Source organism: Babylonia areolata, chromosome 25, assembly GCF_041734735.1.
Source record: "Babylonia areolata isolate BAREFJ2019XMU chromosome 25, ASM4173473v1, whole genome shotgun sequence".
Lineage (NCBI taxonomy): Eukaryota > Metazoa > Mollusca > Gastropoda > Neogastropoda > Buccinidae > Babylonia > Babylonia areolata.
The window spans coordinates 30,923,790-30,945,003 of NC_134900.1; the positions used below are offsets into that span (position 1 = coordinate 30,923,790).

Below are 21,214 nucleotides of genomic sequence, written 5' to 3' on the forward strand. Positions count from 1 at the left end.
TTATGTTGTACAAAAAATGGCTTTGTTACCCTTCAAATGTTTTTTTATTTATTTATTTATTTTTTTAAAGCAGTTCTTATGGTCATTTGTAAAGATGAACTGGAAACAAAGCATGTGAACATGTTCATGTGTTAAGTACTTTCGTTTTCTCCGCATAGGCGGATAGTAGTTTGCACAGGACAGGAATGTCAGACCCCTGCCGGAGTCTGCACTAGTTGGGTCACGGTAAGTATGTTATTTTGTGGACTGTCCATGCATTGTGTGTGTATTAATTTGCAGGTATATTCTGGCATGCATAGGTTGGTGTGCATGTATGCAAGAGTGTGTATGTATCTGTATGTATGTGTATGCCCACTGTGGCATGAATGCACAGCTGTGTGATTGTAACTGCTTGTTTGCGATCAGTCTCCCAGTTTCAGATGGCCAATAGAGGCGGGGGGTGGGGTATCCCCCCCCCTCCCCCTATAATCTTTCTGATGCCCCACTTTTTTCCTTTCTTTCGTTTTCTTTTCTATACTTTAATTTTTAACAGTCTAGAGATTAACCCTTTGACTGCAGCTGCCCGAAATACGATTGAGGGTAGAGGTGAGGATGTTAAGTTTGTCACCATTCTTAATTTAGACTTCCTCTTCTTGGGACTGGATTACTTTTTATTCAGCAAAATCAGTTACACCTCGATAACTACACACACATATGAAAATTAACTCCACTTCAAACTCATGCTACTCTGGTCACAATTCACCAAGGTTTTGCACTTAAGGGGTTAATTTGAACAGAAACTGTTATGAGACTGGGGTTCATTTGTTTCGCACACAAGCAACAGTTATAATTGTGTATGTGATGTTATCAAGTCTTTGGCAATGGGATGGTTTAAAGGGAAAGCCGCTACACCCTTGTATGTATAAATTAGATCATTTTCAGTTCACTCATTTAAGAAAAAAAAAGGGGAAAAAAGAAAAAAACAAATGTACTGAGAGAATGACAGACAAAAGCTGTGTGTGTGTGAGAGAGAGAGAGAGAGAGAGAGAGAGAGAGAGAGGGGGGGGGGAGGTCACACAATCTGAAAGATACAACCCAGAAAAAAAAAGCAACTCATAAACAGATCGTCAGACATGATGCATGTTTTATTCATCACCATAACTGAGAATCAATTATAATGCATAGACATAAAAACACCCCCATTTAACTTTTTATTTAAATTCCGTTCACACTTCAATGCACTCACTCCTTCAAATTGTCTGTTAATGAGAAACACACACACACACAGTGTCTTACACACACACACACACACACACACAGCTGGTGTGGATCTCAAACATCGGCTGCCTTGTTTAGCAGAGAGAGAAAACTGAACGTCAGTTACATATCTGATGAATGTACAGGTCTGGACACAACAAAGTAACCATACACACACACAAAAAAAAAAAGAATTCTGAACTATATATAGTCAGTATACACTGTGAACAAAGTTATCATTTTGCATTACACAAGGAAAAAAACAGAGAGACAGAGGGAGGTTACAGACTGTGCACAAATATGAGGGTTGCAGGGGGTGGCAGAGAGATGATGGTTTTTCTTTTTTCTGAAGGGGGGTAGGGGCACTGGGCTGGAGGGAGAGGAGGGGTTTGTGGGATGGGGTTGCAGGGGTGGTGGTGGGTGTGTGTGTGGGGGGGGGGGGGGGCAGGTGAAAGGAAGAGTCCTGAAAATAAAATCAAAGTTATGTGCGCATCCTTTAAAAGAGACGGCTTATCTTCTTAGACCACTTCAACCATAAAACGTGATCTGACGGACGCAAGACACAGAGACAGACACAGAGAGAGAAGGAGAGAGAGAGAGAGGGGGGGAGAGAAAAGCTGAAGTTTCATTGGCCAAAAAAAATTTGTACTGGGGAAAAGTCCATCCTGGGCAAGTGGGTAAAGGGGGAAATAATGAAAGCAGCTGGAAATGCACATGCATACAGCTTGTCAGCTTCAACGCAAAGCAAATAAAAGCAACTGGCTGTTACTTCTACACATTTTTACAGCTACACAACTTCGAAGCAAAGCTGCGCAGCTGGTTGTTCACGGTCTTCCAATCTATGGGAACATGTTTGTTATATGTACACACACCACCGTAACACAGCAACACACACAGAGCAACACTTTTTTGACACATGACACAGCTGTGCTTCAATGAGCTGACAGCCACACAGGATTTTTTTTTTTTTTTTTTTTTTTTTTTTAGACACAAATTGTACACAAAATATTGCAATCTGTTTTACAGAACCATCTGCACCCCCTTTCAATTTTACAAGAAAAACTCAGAGAGGGGCAGGGATTGGGAAAGTGATGTGCAGTTGGTAGAAGGGGTGGTGGCCGGGGAAAAGGGGTACAAAAGGAAATCCGATGAAATAATAACGCCACAATCACAAACAATTATCAAGTCTTCTGAGTTAAATATCAGCTCAGACTTTCAGATGAAATATACTTCACAGCAAAACTGCACCTTTGAATGAAAAATCGACAAGATGCTGACAGGCGGGTGCAACCACTAATGAAAGTAGTAGATTCAACAGAACAGACACTTTTTTTTCTTTTACAACCTTGTTACACACTGTTTGCTGAAGACTGTAGTATATATTTACAATGTAATAGGATTTCCATGGCACATCACCCTATATATGGCTCTGCATTGTATTCCAGATGACACAGAAGAGAATTATCACCCTCTTACCTGTGTTATAAAATCTGTATTTAGGATCTGATTATTATCATTTATTCAAGATAAAAACAATTCCAAAGCATTCACAAGTCAGCACCTCATATTTTTTGTTTGTTTGTTCAATGAAGGTATACATGAAATCAAGCAGTGAAATGATGGAAAAGCCAAATCATCTGTGATACTACAACAGAATGTGTACATGCCAGAAAATATTTTATACATTATCAGCACACTCAGCACCACTGTAACACATATTTTCTATTCTAAAACAAATTTATCAATATTTCCAAAATGATACATCTTCATATCAAAAAATATTTTCCCCATCTAAATCTAAAACAAGAAGCCATCACACCGATAAATCAATGAAACCAGAACTATACCACCATCTATTGTATAAAATGATTCATTACTTTGAGATAACCAGCAAGACAATCAGTTGATGATTTGAAATGTTTAAGGGGTGTGGTCTTCTGATGTCCGATTCTGTGTTGTGAAAATAGGGCCCAAGTTCTTGGGATTTGAGCCACCCAAGGAACCACAATTATACCTGTTAACACCTATAAGATCTATACATGTGAATAACATTGGAATTTTTTTTTTTTTCATAAAAGTTTGCTCCAGACATTGTAACTGTTATTCATTCATTTATCTTAATTACAATGATGGTTTCTGATCAGTATTGTGTCTTACTAGTTATCAAGGGGAAAAAAATATGAACTGATCTTTTGGATGTCAAGCCATCTGTTTTGGTTCAGTTTAAGGGAGACAAATGCAGGTGGACACAAGTTTTTGCTGTTGTTTGTATTAACCTACGCACATTGAAAGACAGGCAGACAATGAAATATGGATGTTTATAATAACTCACTCTACTGACATGTGAGCAACACCACACACACACACACAAAGAATAATAGAAAATCATAAACAATTCAGTTCTCTGCATATGTTTCAAAATATACCAGTTCCGTACTTGTGGAAAAACAAACCAAGAAACCAAACCAAATGACCATCCACTCTCACAAGTAACTTCACACAAAAATAATAAACAAACACACACACACAAAAAGTGCACAGCTATTACAGTATAAATAAGCTGAAAACAAACTCTTGCTGCAATGACATTTTACATTTTGGCCCAAGTATCACTGGGATGAACAAATCAGCGATATATCTTGCACTGAATGGATTAATTCCAGTTTCCACAATACCAAACTAAAAAAAACAAAAAACAAAAAGAATAAAAAAACAAAACAAAACACGAACAACCCCCCCCCCCCCCCCCCCGCCTCCCCAAACCAACCTCTTTTTTGGGGTGGGGTGGGGGTATGGGGGGGAAGAGGAGGTAAGGAGTTAATTGTATCTGCTGATCAAATCCCTATGCCCACCCCTTCCAAGACCATACATTATCAGCATAGCTGGTCTGCATGAGTCTATGCAGAATAATTTTGTTTCAGTGAACCTTTGTTCAAAGCATCAGAACACACTAATCAGCTTCAGGAGAAACTAGAACAACAACAAATACAACAACACATAAAAAAGAAAGAAAGAAAGAAAGAAAGAAAAGAAAAAGAAATGGAGTGTGCTTCATCATCACTGTTATTTGTTCCCACTTTCTCCCAGGAAGGATTGACTGCAATATATTAAGTGTGAGACTTTGTATGTTCACCGTTGTTGCTACATTATTTCAGATAATGAACTAACACAACTACAATCCTTCCCCAAATGAAGTGTCAGGTACCCATTCACACCAGAGTGTAATAAGGAGAATCGGACTAAATGGCCTTTCCCAAGAACAGAACACCATACTGAAACAGGGCCTCAAACCCTGATCACTGGTGAACGATGGATCAGAGGACCAAGTGATTGCGTCATGGCACCTTAATACAGATTTGCATATATGACATCATCATGGTGATCCCCCAGGTCAGGGGCCCAAACACAATGCCAGCACCTGGAACTGAACACCGAGGATAGTGGTAGGCTGGGGAAAAAGAGTGGGCATGGGTGGGAGCGGGGGTGGGCAGTGAGGGGAGGAGGGGGCATTAGCGCTATTCGTTAGTTATTTGGATGAAATAAAAACAGGCCCTGTGTGCAGCATGCGCTTAGCACATGTATGTAAAAGAACCTACAGCAACAAAAGGGTCGTCCCTGACAAAAATCTGTAGGAAAATCCGCTTTGATAGAAAAACAAGTACACTTGCAAACAAAAAAAAAAAAAAAAAAAAAAAAGGCTAGCGCTCTTTCCATAGAGACACGCTCTTTCTACGGAGAGCAGCCTGAATTTCACACTCTTGTGATCAAAGAGTTATACAATACCATAACTTTTTGTTGTTGTTGCAAACACCACAAGTCTGGGAGGTGCCAGCATCAGACTGAATTATTATCACTATCGTTAATGTGGCAAGCCAGAGCCACTTTCCAGTCAATGATCACTGTCACACACATAAAAGTAATGTTACATTGGCCAAGAATCCAACTTCATACCACCACCAACACCTAACTGTTTTGGCCACGCCACCAATCCTTACTAGTAACTGCTGACTTGAATAAGAAAAACCATAAATGTCTATGCGTAACATATCTAAGTATGGTATATATCACAATGAGAGCAACTGATCTTCATTCAGGCACAGAAATCTTGCAGTAATTTTTTTTCTTCTTTTTTTTTTCTTCAAGAAACAAGAGAAACACTGTGCTCTAACATGTCTGGCCTGTAATTTGCAAGTATTTCAACAAAATGGAAGAAGAAAGTCAGCTTGTCTATGCAGTAAGCAACAGTTGTTATGTCACTGTTTCATCAACTCAAGTATGTCATGACAATATTTATGTGAATACACAACAGTCAACGTTAACAAGCCCACAGATCAAACGCTCATTACTTGTTTCGATGCCATAACTGAATACCCACAAACCCATCCTCTATGGTGTCATAATTTGATAACCACTAACCACAACCGCACTTTCCTGATGGTGAAATAACTATATACAAGAAATTAACTTGTATCCTTGACATGATGCACCAATAACATGAATTTGTCTCCTCCATATCAATTGCCACATGAACAACGCAGCGTAGCATTAAAAACAAAGAAAAAGGCTGAACGAAGTAGTTACTTTTTTTTTCAACATAAAGATTAAACACATGAGAAGAAGATCACCAGGTAGCCAGGAAAATAAAGAGGCTTTCACTCACACTGTGATCTTGGAATAGCCTGTGCGCTGACCAGAAATAAAATAAAAGAGGTGACAGAAGGGAGAAGGTGAGACACACTACTTTGTCATAAAAGCAGAAGTGAGTGAGAGTGTGATGTCAACTACCAAATCTACAATAAAAAATACATAATATAAAAACAATTACTAAAACTCATAAAAAAAAGGGAAATGAAATGAACATATAAAGCCATACATCATCCATATCTTTTGTCCACAATCAAAGCAGGTGAATTTTCAAATTCTTTCTGGGCAAGTTTTTTTTTTGTCTGTAACAGTCATGACTGCAAGTCACACGCTGCTCAGTCTGAGAAATTATAACGAGCACTGCTTACACAAGAAAACATAAACTTATTGTCAACTGAGACCCAACTGCTTTTGCTGATCCCTTGCTTTATTATGTTACTGATGTCTGATCAGGATGAGATTAAGGGCGCAATCCCAATGCCAGGACTGAATCAGTTTGTCCAATAGTTACACACAAAATGCTGTATCACTGCACACCTGGTTAATGATGATGACAAAAACAGTAAAAATGTTTCAGTAACAATCAAAATAAGTAAGTTTTGACTTTTTCTGTATCAATGTGATACTGAAATTGCATTCAACTTGTGTGGTTAACTTCTAAAACTATACACAACTTATGCCAGGTTTTCCCCATGAACATATTTGCCACAGCAAAGAAAGCCTCAATTCACTTTGTGTCGGTCTTTCTTCGGGCTCTTTTGAAGCTGAAAGGAAAGCGCGGGTCTGCTGCACTTCTTTTCCTGATGTCCGACGGGGTGATGTGCCGGTTGACAGACCAGGCCTTTTTCGAGGAGGTGTCGTGTGGTGCCGGTTTTGTGGCACCAACAGAAACGCGTGTGTGCACAGTTCGCGGAGATGTGTCTGCGTCTCTGTCGCTGGATCTTGTTCTGCGATGGTCTGAGGTGGAGTCCTCTCTCACAGGCTCCACACGGATGATTTCGTACTGGGGTGCTGGGGATGTCAGAAGCTGGCGTTTCTTCGCTGGCTTGGAGACAGCTTTGTGCCAACTTGTTGGGTGCTGCCTTCTCCGTACCATGGCGCTCAAGTTTTGTGGAGGAGGGACTGGTGGTTTGCCCAAACTGCTTTTGGGCCTTGGCTCTAAGCCACTGGGTGACTTACTTCTTACTCTTTCATTTCTTTCTTCTCCAGAAACCACTTGGTTTTGATGCGAACTGCTGGACGCATTCCTTGATCTAGTTCTTCCAGTCCTCTGAGACTCTGATTCGGACTGTTCAGATAAAGTGTTCAGATGTGATGCTGCTTTGTCTGGAGTAATGTCTCTGCTACGCAGCACTTTACCTTCCACACCAGTGTCCATGGGAGCACCAGTGTTTTCTGGCTGAGTGGCTTTACTGCTGTCTTGTCTGTCACTGGGTTTCACAACTGCATTAGGCTGAGAGCCGTTTTTATCTGAACTTTTGTCTCTGCTGCGAACTGATTTTGAGCCAGAACCTGATGGACTGAGTGGAGAAGAGTGTCCATCCTCCTGCTGAACTTTGTCATGATCATCACAGAAACCGTTTTCCTCTGCCTGGACCATGTCCATGTCCTTCTCCCTGCGCTGTCTGTCCAATCCTGACCTCAGCCTGTTCCTTACCCGGCTACCTAACCCTGCCATGTGTTTCCCCATAGCTGGTTTCTGTGTGTCATTGTCAAGTGTGCTTTTTTCCCTGTTTCGGTGAGACCTGGTGCTGATGTTTAAAATGTTTGTGCTGTTCTGCTCCTGCGTTTCACCAGAGCTGACTGTGTCTGGGTGTTCTGAAGTGCCAGACACGGATGTCTCACCGTCAGTTCCCGGAACAGAGCGGTCGTTGTCACAGCTACGAGACTTCCTGAATGGCCTTTTCATGGCAGGTTCAGTTCTTCGCTCTCTTGATGCCGAAGTCGCTGCTCTCTTTTGAACTACCCCATCAGAAGATTCTGACCTCAAAGTTCTGGAACGACTGGACAGTTGTCCCTGTGTGGGGCCGGCCCGGGCCCTGGTGATCTTCGTCGGGCCATCAACGGACCCACTTTCTTTACAAGATCCAGCCAAGGAGGGAACAGGCTCAGTCCTGTCCACGTTTGTACTATCTGCTTTGTTTTGCTTTGTTTTGTTTCTACGGTTTGAAACAGGAGTGTCAGACCCATCATCCTCTGCAGCTGTGTCAACAGCTGTGTTCTTTGTAATGTGGATGTCTTGGCAAACACCATCTAAGCTGTTTGCAGTATTCACACTGTCCAATTCTGCACTGTCATTGTTGTTACTTTTTGGAAGGTTTGCTGTTTCAGAGTTGATGAACGCATGCTTCACAAGGTCACCGTCCGAGTCCTTCATGCAGGGAACGCCCTTCTCACTCATCAGTGAATCAGAACTCCCTTTGTCACTGCTACCCTGTTTCAAAGAAGCGTCATCAGAGGAAGCTTCCTTCACAGTCAGCGGGTCAACATCTTGCTGGTCTCTCTGAGCAAGTTTATACCTGGCTGCTGCGTTACTGCCTTTTCCTTGACCTCTGCCCTTGGCTTCCCCACCTCCATCCATGTCCCAGGAGAAGGGAGCTACGTTCACCTGCTGCTGAAACGCCCTCAGGGATCGCTCGTTGCGAGCGCGTTTGTTGCCGTCTTCCTCCCCTTCCATGTCCCACACAAAGGGCTCAGGCTGATGGACGTTCCGCAAGGGCTTGACCCCCAGCATGGGTTTTCTGACCGGGGGCTCCGCTGGCTTTCCCTCCTGTGGCACCTGTTCCGTTTTCACTTCCATTTTAGCACAGTAAGTTTTCTTGGAACTCGATTCTGAGGAGGACTTCTTGGACTGCAGCTGTTTCACTGTCACTTCATATTCACCCACAACCGTAGACACAACCACATCTGGGCTGTCCTTTTTGTTGGCAGTGTAGGGAACAGCCTTCTTCTCTGGCACACAGCAGGCATCACCCGAACCAAACCTGAACATTTTGTCAGACTGGCTGGCAGAAAGAGATGCAGGCTTCTTGTTCTCCGGACGTTTCATGCTGGTGTTGATGATTTTGCCTTGTACATCAGGTTCGATACACAGGTCGGGAAGGTCAGCATCAGCATCTAAGTCGTCGAAAGAAAACTTTCCCCGTTTCCCAAACATTCTGCTTGATCTTGTGGCGGTACTGTGTGAAATGTCAACTGTTGACTGTAGCTTTTCTTCCAGACAAGCATCCTCTTTCATAGTCTGGGGGGTTGGCACTGAAGAATCATCCTCTTTGGCTTGAGTTTCATGCACAGTATGGTTTGTCACATCCACAGACAGCACTTTTTGTGTTGTGGCTTTTTCTGCCGACAAGCTGGTAGCATCTGCTGATAGCACACGATCAGAGAAGGCACTGCGTGAACATGTTTCTTTACTATCACCTTCAAGGTCCAAGCTCCCTTTATCTTCTGCTTCACTGCTGGCACACAGCTCAGAAGTTCTCTTTTCACCATTTCCTGATAACTTTGTGGAGGCGCCATACTCTGGAACACTGTCCTGTTCTTTGGACGCATGTTCTTGGTCCACAGATTGATAAGATTCTGGACACGGACCCTCTGGCAGTGGATCTTCTGAAAGCACTATCAGATTCACAGCATCGTTGCTGGTGTCGTCATGATCTTCAGCATCATCATCAGAATAGTAAAACGCTTCCTCACTGACACCAGACCATTGTGTGTTCTCACAGGAACCTGTCTGGTTCTCAGCAGCTGTCTCTGCTGGCTCTGAAGCTGCTGGGCATGGGGAAACTGGATGGGTCGAGTTCTGTGAGAAATCTGATCCGTCGTAAATGGACTCTCCCTGTGAAGTCACAGGACTGTTCAGAGCTCCTGGACCCACAGGTGAAGGAAAGCCAGAGTCTCTCTCACCGACATTCTTCTCTTCAGTCTTTTCCACGCACTTGGAAGAAACAGGATGTTCCAAAACAGAAGTGATAGATGGGTTTTCAGCATCTGGGACTGAAGAAGTGTTGCTTGAAGCAGCATTGCTCCCTTCAGTGACCGGCGGTGTATCAGCGCTGGTCACAGGCAACGGGTCACCTCCCTCAGTTGTCTCCTTGACTGACTGACCAAACTGGAGACCACTGCTGGGGTCAGTTCTTTCTTCAGCCGAGAGCTGTGAGTCTGGCAGTGAAGTAATGGGTTCTGGAAACTCGTTATGTGCTTCTGTTTCCTCCGAGTGACCAGACACCACCACTTTGTTGTTACCATCATCTGTGGTGGAGGAAAAAGTTCCCGTTGGTCGATTCCCTAGCTGACCACAAGTCACTGAGGTACTGTCAAGGCCTGCACGGTCCATGAGCAGACTCGACAACAGGGATGGGTTCGAACCCCTGGGAAGCAGACCTGAATCATGGTACGCCATGTCAATGGCCCTGTTGAGAATGCCTGTCAGTGTGGTGTTGGTAGGAAGGTCATCTGCTGAGCCTGAGCTGCCGTTCTGATTCCCATCGGAGTTTCTGCTGATTACTAGCGACAAATTCTCTGCGTCAATGGGCAGCTTCACAGAGGGGTGGGAGTCAACAGGAATTTGGTCAGCAGCATCCACAGACCTGGTGTGTGGCATGGCGACCTCTTCAGGTTCTCCTTCAGAAGCTGTGGATACAGTGGTATGGGGGTCCTTTCTCTTTTCACTGTCTGCGAGCACATCTGCTTCTGGCGATGCAGATGAGTCTGAGCAGTGAGGCACAGTGTCCTTGACAGGAGCATCCTCCGTGTCTTTAACCACGTCAACATCCTGAGAAGTTTCTCCTGCACTGGGTTCAGGTTCTGGTCTTTCTGGAATCTTCACAGCATCCCTGGAACAGCTGGAAGAGGTGACACAGTCAGGGCTGCCCTCCACCCCTGACATATTATCATTACTGCACGGTTCATCTCCAACATCAGTAGCTTTCAAAGAATTGCGTCTTTCTCTTCTGCAGCCAGCAGTTTCACTCATCTCACTAGGCAGACTGTCACATGGGTCGCTCACTTCATGTACTGTTGAAAGTTGTTCCTCACTGTTCTTACAGTTCAGTCCAGCAAGCTCCATGCTTTTCGCCCTTGTTCTGGCACTGGGTGTTTCTGGATCCTGCGCGTTCTTGCTGGGTGAGGAGGCTGGGGGCTTTTCAGAGATGCTGAGCGCAAGTCGAGTCTTCACTGCGGACGAAAACGAAGATGGTCTTTGAACTGGCCACTCACTGCTGGTCTGCTCTGGACTTGAGGCTTTTCCAGCACAGCTTCCCAGCAGATTGCTGCTGCCAGAATGAAAGCGTCTCCTGGACCGGCCGTGTACCACAGGGGGCTCTGTGGGCCTGGTGCTGACAAAACTCATGAAAGAGTCCAGGAAGGAGGGATTCTGAAGACCTGTGGTCTGAGGGGAGAGAGGTTTTTCTGAGGAGGAGACAGCAGCAGAAGGACCCCCCATCACACGCTTCAAGTCCAACTGTTCACAGACAACTATACAATCGCGATCCACATTTTTCGTTTCTGTAGATTTTGACGCTTCTGAGACTGAAGACACAATTTCCTTGGCAGGAGCTGTGTCTTTGGCATCCGTTTGGGCTTTTTCGCCTTTGTCAGAAATTTTCTGTTCTGGTATGGACCGTTCTTTTTTGGACACTGTCAGTTTAGATTCGACAGTTTCAGTACATACATCTCCAACTTCCTTTTCAGACTCATCCATCTGTTCACTCTCAGGGTGTTCTGCCTTCACTTCCGATGTGCTTTCGGCAGAAGAAAGAGATCTGATGTAGGTTTTGCTCAATTCTTCATGACCCCTGCCAGACTTTTGATTTCTTCTACCCTTGTCAGGCTTCTCTTTATCTGTCTTGGGTGCTTCTGCTTTTGACTGCCTAGACTTAGTCTCCTTGCCACTGTTATCAGGTTTAGGGACTGTCTCTCGCTGACAGTCTTCGCCCGAGTCATGCTTTGCTTTCTCTGCTCTCGTCCGGGCTGGTCTCTGCTCAGGTGGACCAGAGTCAGACTCTGTCAAGGACTTCTCTTCTTTTTTACCTGTTGCTGAGCTAGACCTGGTTTTGTTTTCATCAGTCTTCACAGCGCCTGACTTGCCTCCTTGATCATCCTCTGACTTCACTCTGGCTGCTGCCAGCCTTTCTGGTCTTTCCCGTTTGAGCTTCTTTGCAGCAGACCATGAGCTGTCCGGTTTCTTTTTGCTGCTTTCTCTGGCAGGATCTGAGAAGCTTTGGTCTCTTGAAGAGCATGATGATGCTGTGCTGCGCACCTCTGAGCCTGAAACCCTTTCAGAGCGTTTCCTCTTTCTTGAGGACTGCGACACAGTTTTCAGCTTTGACCTTCTGGAGAAACTGGAGGACTGGCTCCTGGAAGCGTTCCCTGTCCTTTCTCTCTTTTTATGGCCATCATTTCTGCCTCTGTTAAAATTTCCTGGCGAAGGGTGCTTCTGTCCTGATGCCACCTCAGAGGCGTCTTTTGTGATTCTGTACGTCCGTCCTCCGAAGCTGACTTCTTTCAGAGATTCCGTGCTGTTGAAGTGGTCGATGATTTCTGAGGAGTGAAAGGTGACATGGTACATGTACACCGACTTGGGGCTGAAGGGTTTCTCACACAGGTGGCACCAGTAAGAGGTGCCGCTTCGTGTCTGGTTCAGGGTGTAGGTGTGGAGATGCTGGCTGGTGATATGCTGGGCCAGAACCCACTTGCGACAGAAGTACCTGCAGCACACTCTGCAGTAGTGGTCCTGTCCTGACTGCACCCGTTCACGTCTCCTGCTAGGTTTCTTCACTCCTCCGCCTTTTCGTTTGAGAACCTCCCTCTTCTGACTGATGATTTTCTTCAGCCGCTGAGACATGTTCTTTTTCAGCTGCTGCGTGTTGCGACCTTTATACCCTGACCTTGTGGAGAACCCGGCCATGTCTTCACTGTTATTTTTCTTCTCAGTTTTCACAGGGTTTAGCGCACCGTCATATGTTGTGTTTTCATTCTTTGTCCTTGCACGCAAAACAATAGAGGTGTCTCTGGTTGCTGGTTTTTCAGACTCAGCACGTGAAACACTGGTGTCTCTGGAAGCTGGTTTTTCAGACTCCGCACTTAAAACGGTGGCGTGTTTGGTTGCTGGTTTTTCAGACTCAGCAACTGTTGAGGGCTCTCTCTCTGCATGCTCTCCACCATCTGTTTTCTCAGGTGGACAGACTTCAGCAGCAGGAGAACCTTCACCCAAAGGTAAATCGTCTTTCACGGTCTGGTCGCAAGGTGTGATTTTTTCCTTGTTCTTGTCTTCACTCAAGAGCTTCAGTGCATCTTCACAGTCTGTCTTCTTCAGTGGGATAACTAAGTCTTTTTTCACTGATCTTTTGGGTGAAAGTGAAGAAGATTCTGGACTGCCTTCAATGTCGCCACGTTCTGCTTCAGGTGGTGCTTCACTCAGGTCATTTTTGGCTTCTCTGTCAGAGGATTCAGCACTGCTGGCTTCATTTTTTGGCACCCTGACTTTGTTGTCACTTTCTCCTCCCACTTTGTCACTACTGTCTGTTTCAACATGGGGTGCAGTTTCTTCTCCAGAAAAAGCTTCACCTTTAGGTTCTGTCTCATTGTTAGATGCTTTTTCTTCAGTGTTCTTCACTTGTCCTTCGGTATCTTCTTCATGAACTACTGAAGTTTCATTACTTGGCTCAGACTCAACAGTGGCTGTGGCCTTTTCTTCTGCACAACTGTCAGCCACTGCAGGATCACGGTTTCCAGCAGTGGTGGGCGGCGCCTCCAGTGTGTTGAAGTGTCTGACAATGGCCCGTGTATGCCGTGAAGAATGCACCAAGTAGCTGGCTTTGTTGGGAAAGTCTTTCTGGCAGATGTCGCAGCAGTAAGACATTTTGGTTCCGTCCTGTTTCAACGTGTACAGGTGAACGTGCTGCCTGGCAATGTGTTGCATGAGGACCCAGTTTCGAGCAAAAAAGCGCTGGCACAGGCGGCAAAACTTGCCCAGCTCCACCAACTCTGGAGTCTGTGTGACCGCAAGTTTTTCCCCTTTGGTTCCCTTCCTTTCCTCTGGCGACCGTGACAAATCTTTACCTCTTTCCTCCCCTTTACTTTGTGCTGATTTCGACTGTTTGGGTGTCGTCTTCCTGACCGACTTTTTACGAGGTGGTTTCACTGCTGGTGTACTGAGAGGGTTTCCTTCACACATATCTCTCTCAGGCAAGCGGTCCGTTGGCAGATCGGTAAGCCTTCCTGAAACAGTCGTTGTCTCTGGTGCGTTCTCCTTCTCTGGCTCCTCGCTCTTTTGGGACTCACAAACCACGTTTGATTCAAGCTGTTTGTCTGCCTCGCTGGTTGCCAGGGACTCTGCAGCACCTTCCGTTGACTTTCCAGAACTGACCGTTTTGTTCCCCTCTAGGGACAGACTCTCTTCATCCAGGAACAACCTGCGGAGAATGTCTGCATGTATCATGACGTGCGACTTGAACTGGTGTTTTATAGAAAACATCTCCAGGCAGAAGGGACATAAGTACAGCATCCCTTCGTCTGTCAGCTGGATGAAGGCTTGGACATGCTGACCAGCAAAGTGCCGGAGAAGGACCCAGTGCCGGCTGTAGGAACGGTCACACATCTCACAGTACGTGACCTCCTTCACGTCTTGGGCTTGCTGCGCTGGCTTCTTTGGTGAGGCCTTGTTGGGGCTTTCTGTAGGTTTCTTCACTGCTGGCTTCAGCACAGTGAAACCAGCACTGCTCTCACCATCTGCGTCTTCAGTGGCTACTTTGGGGGCGTTGTTGCTCTTTTTCTTGGTTGATTTTTGTGTGCTTGGATTCTTCTTCCTCTCTTTCGATCTTGCCTTACTCTGCGGTTTTCCAGTCTTGGACAAAGCGTCTGGTTGTTTGCTTTCAGAGCCCGGCCTTGTCTCATGTTTCGTGTTCTGTGCTGCTGCTGCTCCCTCCTCTGGCCTTTGTTGAGACTGGTTCTCCACAGCTGTTCCTTGTGATGAAACAACACCAGCCTGGCTGGCATCTGGCAGATTGTTTTGAAACTTGTCTTCAACCAGTGGGACAGTTTGTGAGGGCTCTTCAGCTATCAACTCATCCACTCTTCCCTGAACCCTTTTCTCTATCTGTGTTGTTTGTGAAGGCAGCACACCATTCAGTTCAGTGTGTGGGCTCATGACATGTGACTGTGAGCTTTGCAATGATCGTTCATCCAGCAGTGCAGCCTGTGAAGACAACATGGTAAGCCCAGAGTGTTCTATGGACTGTGGGTCCAACTCTGTGTTTTGTGAGGCCAGCACTTGTAACAGGGCGGTCTGTGGGGAGTAAGCGTTTGAGGGTGTGGCTTGTGATGACAGAGTGCTGGCGTAGGTACTGAATGAGGACATGTCTGACACAGCAGTGTGTGAGGACCACATGGTGCCGGACTGAAAAGCACCGGAGGCAGACACAAGCTGACGCACAGCATCAGCATGCACAGTCTGCGGGCCTTGTGCAGCACTGAACTGTGCAGTCTGTGAAGCCAGCACATAGTCTGGTACCAAGGTCTGTGAATCTCTAACGATGTTTGAAGTTGGCACAGCATCTGTCCATCTCATGCTCAGGCCTGAAGATTCACTGACCCTTCCCTGAAACAGAGAAGCAGGCTGCCCAGCAGCATTTGAGACCACTGAATTGTTTTGTCTACCTCCGTTTTCAATGGAAGTAAGACCGCTGTAAGCTTCAATAACCTCTGTGGTTTCTCTGCCTTTCTGTTCTGAAAACCACGGACTGACAACGTCACTGGACTTTGCCTGAAGCAAGGACCTTGGCGTTTGCTCCAAGCTGCCTCCTCCGTAAGAACTCTCTTCAGTCAGGCAAGGATCTCCGGCAGTGTTGGAGTTTGTTTTCAAACTGTCATGAGCGGATTTCACCAGCTGTTCATCTTCAGGTGTGTCTGAAGCGTACGACCCAGATGCCACACTCTGAATGATGGCATCGATACTCGCTTGGGAACTGTAGGTAGCACTGTTTCTTTTCTCTGGGCTGCTGCTGCTGTCAACCTTGGGCTTTTTCTCCTTGGGGTACACACGTTTGGCTTTCACAGGTACTGGCGGCTTCTTCTGGATACACTCCGACCAGTGGTCGTTGAAGTTTTCAATGGAGCACAACGTCTGTCCGCAGTTCAAACACTTGAAAAAGCTGCGACCTCCAGAACCACTCAACTGTTTGAAGCGTGGGCATGGGGGCGCTGCCTCAATCGTGGGCTTGCTGGGCTTTGCTGGCTGACTGCTGGCTGGTTTCTTGGTGCTGGCCGGCTTATTGGGTGTGGTGCCAGGCTCCCCTACCTCTGGCACTGGTAACGGTTCACTCCCCAGAGTGACTGTTGCCACATCAACCGTTTTTTTCTTCTTGGGGTAGTACTTTCTTTTGGGTTTGGGCTTCTCTTCTTTGGCCTGGCCGTCTCCAGGGGGTGGGACCTGAGGAGCTGGTGCAGCTGGAAGCAGACTGGCAGGGATGCCAGCTGCAACAGGTGCTTTGGTGATGGGTTCAGCTGTGGGTGTTCCTTTCTGTTGAAGAACCGCTGGCACAGGAGGGCCCATGTTGGATGGGTGACTGTTCTGTTCTGTGGACTTCTTGGGTTTTTTGTGCTTGGAGGCTTCACCCGACTCATCCTCAGTCGACTTCTTCCTTTTTTTCTTTTTGGCAGCCTCTTTCTTGGCTTTCTCTGCTTCTGTTTCTTGCAGCAGCTTCTCTCTGTTTTCACCTAGGCATTTGTTCAGCAGCTCCATCACTCTTGCCTCTGTGGCTTGCTCTTCTTCAGACTTGGGTTGTTTGGGTTTGGGTTTGGCCTTGGGTTTGGCCTTGGGTTTAGGTTTGGGCGCTTTGCTGCACACCTGCTTGTGAGCACGGATGCCAGCCTCGCTGATGCACAGCTCAAAGCAGCGCATGCACTGGAACACGGTGGTTGTCTCTAGGCCTCCCATCGCAGATGGCTCACTGCCGCTGCTGGTATCCACAGGGGCACCTTGACTGGCACCAGCACTGATTCCACCACTGGTGCTAGCCTCAGGCTCGTCAGAAGCGGGCTTGCAGTTTCTCTTGACGTGCACCCGCAAAGCGTCCAGTGTCATGAAAGCTTTGGAGCAGATCAAGCAGCGGTAGGTTGCTGACGCTTTGACGTCCTTCGGTGCCTGGTTCACCAGCATGGACACAGAGTCTGCAGACTCCGCCATGCCTTGCTGTGGGAGCAGGGTCTGGGTTGAGCCCCCTGCTACAATGCCCAAGGGATCCGTAGCTAAGACGCCTACAGACGGTGTGATAGAAATGTTCTGGAAAGCGTTGGACGAAGGCACTCCGGTGGAATGACTGCCCATGTCAAAAATGACAGAAGGTATGGGCGGTATGGCAGGGCTGGTGCTGACTGTGGGAAGCTGGGCAGCGCCAGTATCAACAGCACGGGCAACAGCAGGGTTCCATGCGTTAACTGTCACGGCCACAGTGCCAGTCGTCAATGGCAAGTTCACTGCACTTGGGGCGACAGCTTTCCCAGCAGAATAACTAACAGCAGGAGTCCAAGATGTCAAAGTTCCGGCGGTGTGGTGTCCGCTGCTGTGGAAGACAGCAGGGTCTTTCTGAGAGCCACTGACAGCAAAACTAGATGCACTGTTCAAGGCAGAGGGATGCCTCGTTGAGCAAGTAATAGCCACAGTCTGTGAGATGCTGGAAACAGTGTTTCTAACTGTAGACCGATCTGCTGAGCTGCCATAAGTGTTCAGCACTGTGGGACTCCCTGCAACTACAGTGTCCATGGGGTTTCCTGGCTGCTCTCTGCACACTGGGGCAGGGTACGAGGCAACAGAGAATGGCACTTGCTTGACCCCGCTTGTCACCAGAAGCTCCGCCACCCCTTTCCCTTTGTCCGTTTTCAGCATGTTGAACAGCTTGGAACTACTCCGTTCCGGCGCCACGATCTGCTGACCATCTGTGGAGGTCACAGGCACCTGAGGTCTGGTGCCGTTGTTGATGGAAGAGGGCAAAGGCGCCGTGGCTGCGACAGGCAGGACTGACGTGGTCCTGGTGGACGTGGCAGTGTTGTAGGGCATCAGTGCTGCAGGCTGCTGAGACACAGTGGCAGAGGAGGGACGGTATGTCGGAGCAGCAGTGTGGGAGGAGCCCAGGCCCGGCTGGGAAGACGGCTGGAATCGCAGCCCACTAACAGATGGCTGCTGACCCTGGGCGGGAGGGTTGTCCACCATCCAGGCTGACGCTGGGGAAACCCGGCTGGTGCTGGCCGACATGCTGGTGATGGGCTGAGGGAGGGGGGAAGCGTGCTGACCTGGGGGGTGGACGCCCGTCAGGACGTTCCCCCCCTCCCCTTGCTCCCCATTCCTCATCTGAAGGCTCATGGCCTGTTTCAGCAGACGGGTCATCTCTTCCTTGTGTGCGGCCACGGCCTTCTTGTCCTTCTTGGTGCCTTTGTTGTTCTCCGCGCTCTCTGTGCTGCCGCCTTTCTTCTGCCCCTTGGTCTGGCCCCCTCCTTTCTTCTTGGTGGGAGGAGGGGCACCGGCAGCAGGGGCCATGGTGGTGGCGGGGAGGGGCACAGTGGCTGCCGATTCTATGCCGGACCTGGGCACCGGCAGGGGAGACCGGCTGGAGGAGAACAGAGAAGAGATAGAGGGCAGTGTCTGTTCACAAGCTTGAATGTTTGCGGAGGGCAGGGAAAAGGACGTCAGAGTGGCTGTCAGACTCTGTGTGCCTTGTGACACAGTGACAGGTGCTGGAGGGGGTACTACGGAGGCTGGAACTGGTGCAATGTTGGTTGTGGACTTCTTGACAGTGCTTTTGGGCTGTTGTTTGGTGACTTTGGGCACCGACTTCTTCACGGCAGGCTGCAAGGAGACTGTGGGACCTTGCATCGTGGTTACAGGCTTTGTGATGTGATTCTGTGCCATCTGCACAGACACTCTGGGCATCATCTGGCCGCCAACGCCTGAACTGTCGCTCAGGGCACGCAACGTGTCAGAGATACTGTCCACAGAGATTTCAGGCAACTTGTCTGGCAACGAAATGGATAAAGCACTGTTCTGCTGTTCACCCGTGAACAGCAAGTTGTTGATGGAGTAGTGACGGTTTCCCAGAGCTATGTCACCGCTGGAGGCTGGAACCTGGTTCATGGTTTTCACCGAGCTGCTCAGGGCTGCGTCTTGTGCAACGGTGTTGGGTCCTGGAGCTCTGGGGATGAGCTTGTGCACCTTTGGGGACGCCTTGGGGGCCTGACCAGTCAGGGTTACGGTGGCTGAGGGCAGGTGCACCAGGTGTGGCTGTGCTGACCGGACGCTGCCGCCGGACAGGTGAGTCAGCATGTGGGCACTGCTCTGCATCACGATCTGCGTGTTCTGGAGGCCGGTGGCGGTGGAGGAGCTCTGCACGGTGACGGGCTGTCGGAAGGTCATGACATGAAGGGGCTGGGTGACATGCAGCTCCCCCCCGCTGGTCAGCTGCAGGGCTGGCAGAGCCACAGACCCCAGCTGCGGCACGCCTTGCAGCACCTGCTGTGTGGACACCGGGGCCTTGCTTTGTTCCTGGGGGTAGGGTCTGCTGGACAGGGACTGAACTGGTGCCGATACCCGAGCCTCCAGCACCTGGGGTTGTCCCACTTTGTGCTGAACTGGGGGCTGGGGGGCTATGACTTGCTGTGTGTGTGGCGTCTGCTGTCGCAGCCCTGGCTGACCCGCTGTCAGAATTCTTGCTGGCTGTAGGTTCGTGGACTGCAGTATCTGAGGCACTTCAGAGTGAGGGTGGGTTTTATGCTGCTGTGATGATGATGATGGTATATACTGCTTGTTTACCACCTTGTGAAGGTGATGTGGTTGAGCTTGCAGTTTGTTCTGCTGCTGGTGCTGGTGCTGCTGCACATGATGTTGCTGTTGTTGAAAATGTTGCTGCGATTGCACTGGCACCTGAAGATGTTGCTGCTGCTGCTGCTGTTGGATGGCGTGCTGCTGGGTGGGCTGTGAGGCAGTCAGTTTCTGTGAAGCAGAGCTCTCCTTGGCTTTGGATATGATGTCCTTCAGGGCATGGAGGGAGGTGCTGGGGCTCTTGGTCAGCACGTGGTTGATGTGGGCAGCTGAGATCTGCCCAGACTCGATGAGGTGCAGCAAGGTCTGCACCATGTCTGAGGACAGCTGTTTGAGCACCAGCTGCTGGGCGGGGTTGGTGCCGCCGGTCTGCCCGCTCACCGCTGTGCCGGACTTCACCGCGTCCACGCTTGTCGACCGCAGAGGGACCTTCTTCTGAACCCCTTGTGGACCGGGTTCTGTGTCCACAACTCCTGTCTTGTAAGTCGCATCCCTGCCTAGTGCTGAAGCCACATGACCCACATGGGAAACAGCCTCTGCCGTCTTACCGACAGGGGCCACCAGTGCTTGCGTAGCAGGGTGGAGATTCGACCCTGGAGGCAGACCGAGCCCCACACTGACTGGCAAGTTTGGCACCAAAGAGTCTGCAGGGACAGAAACAGCGGGGACCTGCTGTATGGTGGGGGCGGACCTGCGCCGCACCAAGGCAGACTTGACAGCCTCCCCGTTCTCCTTCAGCAGGTACTGCTTGCACATGGAGTAGAGCACGGAGAAGTCGCTCTCGGAGCTGAGGTAGGCAGGGCGCAGGGTGCCACACAGTCGCTCCACCTCGTACAGCGAGGCCACGTTCACCTCCCGGCTCGTCTTCTCACTGCCCATGCTGTTCAGACACTGGCCCTTGTCCGCCGCACAGTTGCTGCAGCACTGCGCCTTGCCGGACACATCCCTCTGGCTGCGGCGCTGGTGGGCGGTCCGCACAGCCTGCAGGGACTGCTCTGTAGGCACCATGGAGAACGCCGTCAGTGCGCAGCAATACGACACCTTGGGGGACACGTGCGCTACGATGTGCGATATCTTCTCACACACCTGTGGGGAAAACAAAAACAAAAACAAAAAAAACACAATGGTCAGACCGAATGCAGGTAATCGAGAACAGAGCATTGTTTGGCACTCTGTAACACACACGCAATCGCACACATACGCACACAATATCTTCTCACACCTCGGGAAGAAAAAACAAAACAAAAACTACACAGTGAGACCAAAAGCAGGTCACCAAAAACATAGCATCATTTAACACTCTGCAATACACACACACAATATCTTCTCACTCTCCTCTGGGAAGATAAAACAAAACACAATAATAAGACCACAAAAAGGTCATCAAAAATCCACACACAGACACACACACACAAACAAAACAGGGTTATAACATCACCTCATTTTGTGTAAAAAACAACAACAAACGACTCTGCCTGCTTCCTTTTGAATCCTTGTTTCAGTTAACAAAAGCAACACATATCA

General features: G+C 48.2%; 1 protein-coding gene across 1 annotated transcript in view; it reads right to left on the minus strand.

The window, feature by feature from the left end:
• Positions 1-1,101: 1,101 nt before the first annotated feature.
• Positions 1,102-21,214, minus strand: part of LOC143299863 (uncharacterized) — a 39,815-nt gene continuing 19,702 nt past the window's right edge. Inside the window, exon 8 of the mRNA XM_076613356.1 lies at positions 1,102-20,776. Coding sequence (XP_076469471.1) covers positions 6,608-20,776 — 14,169 coding nt within the window. The 3' untranslated portion in view covers positions 1,102-6,607. The remainder of the gene's footprint in view (positions 20,777-21,214) is intronic.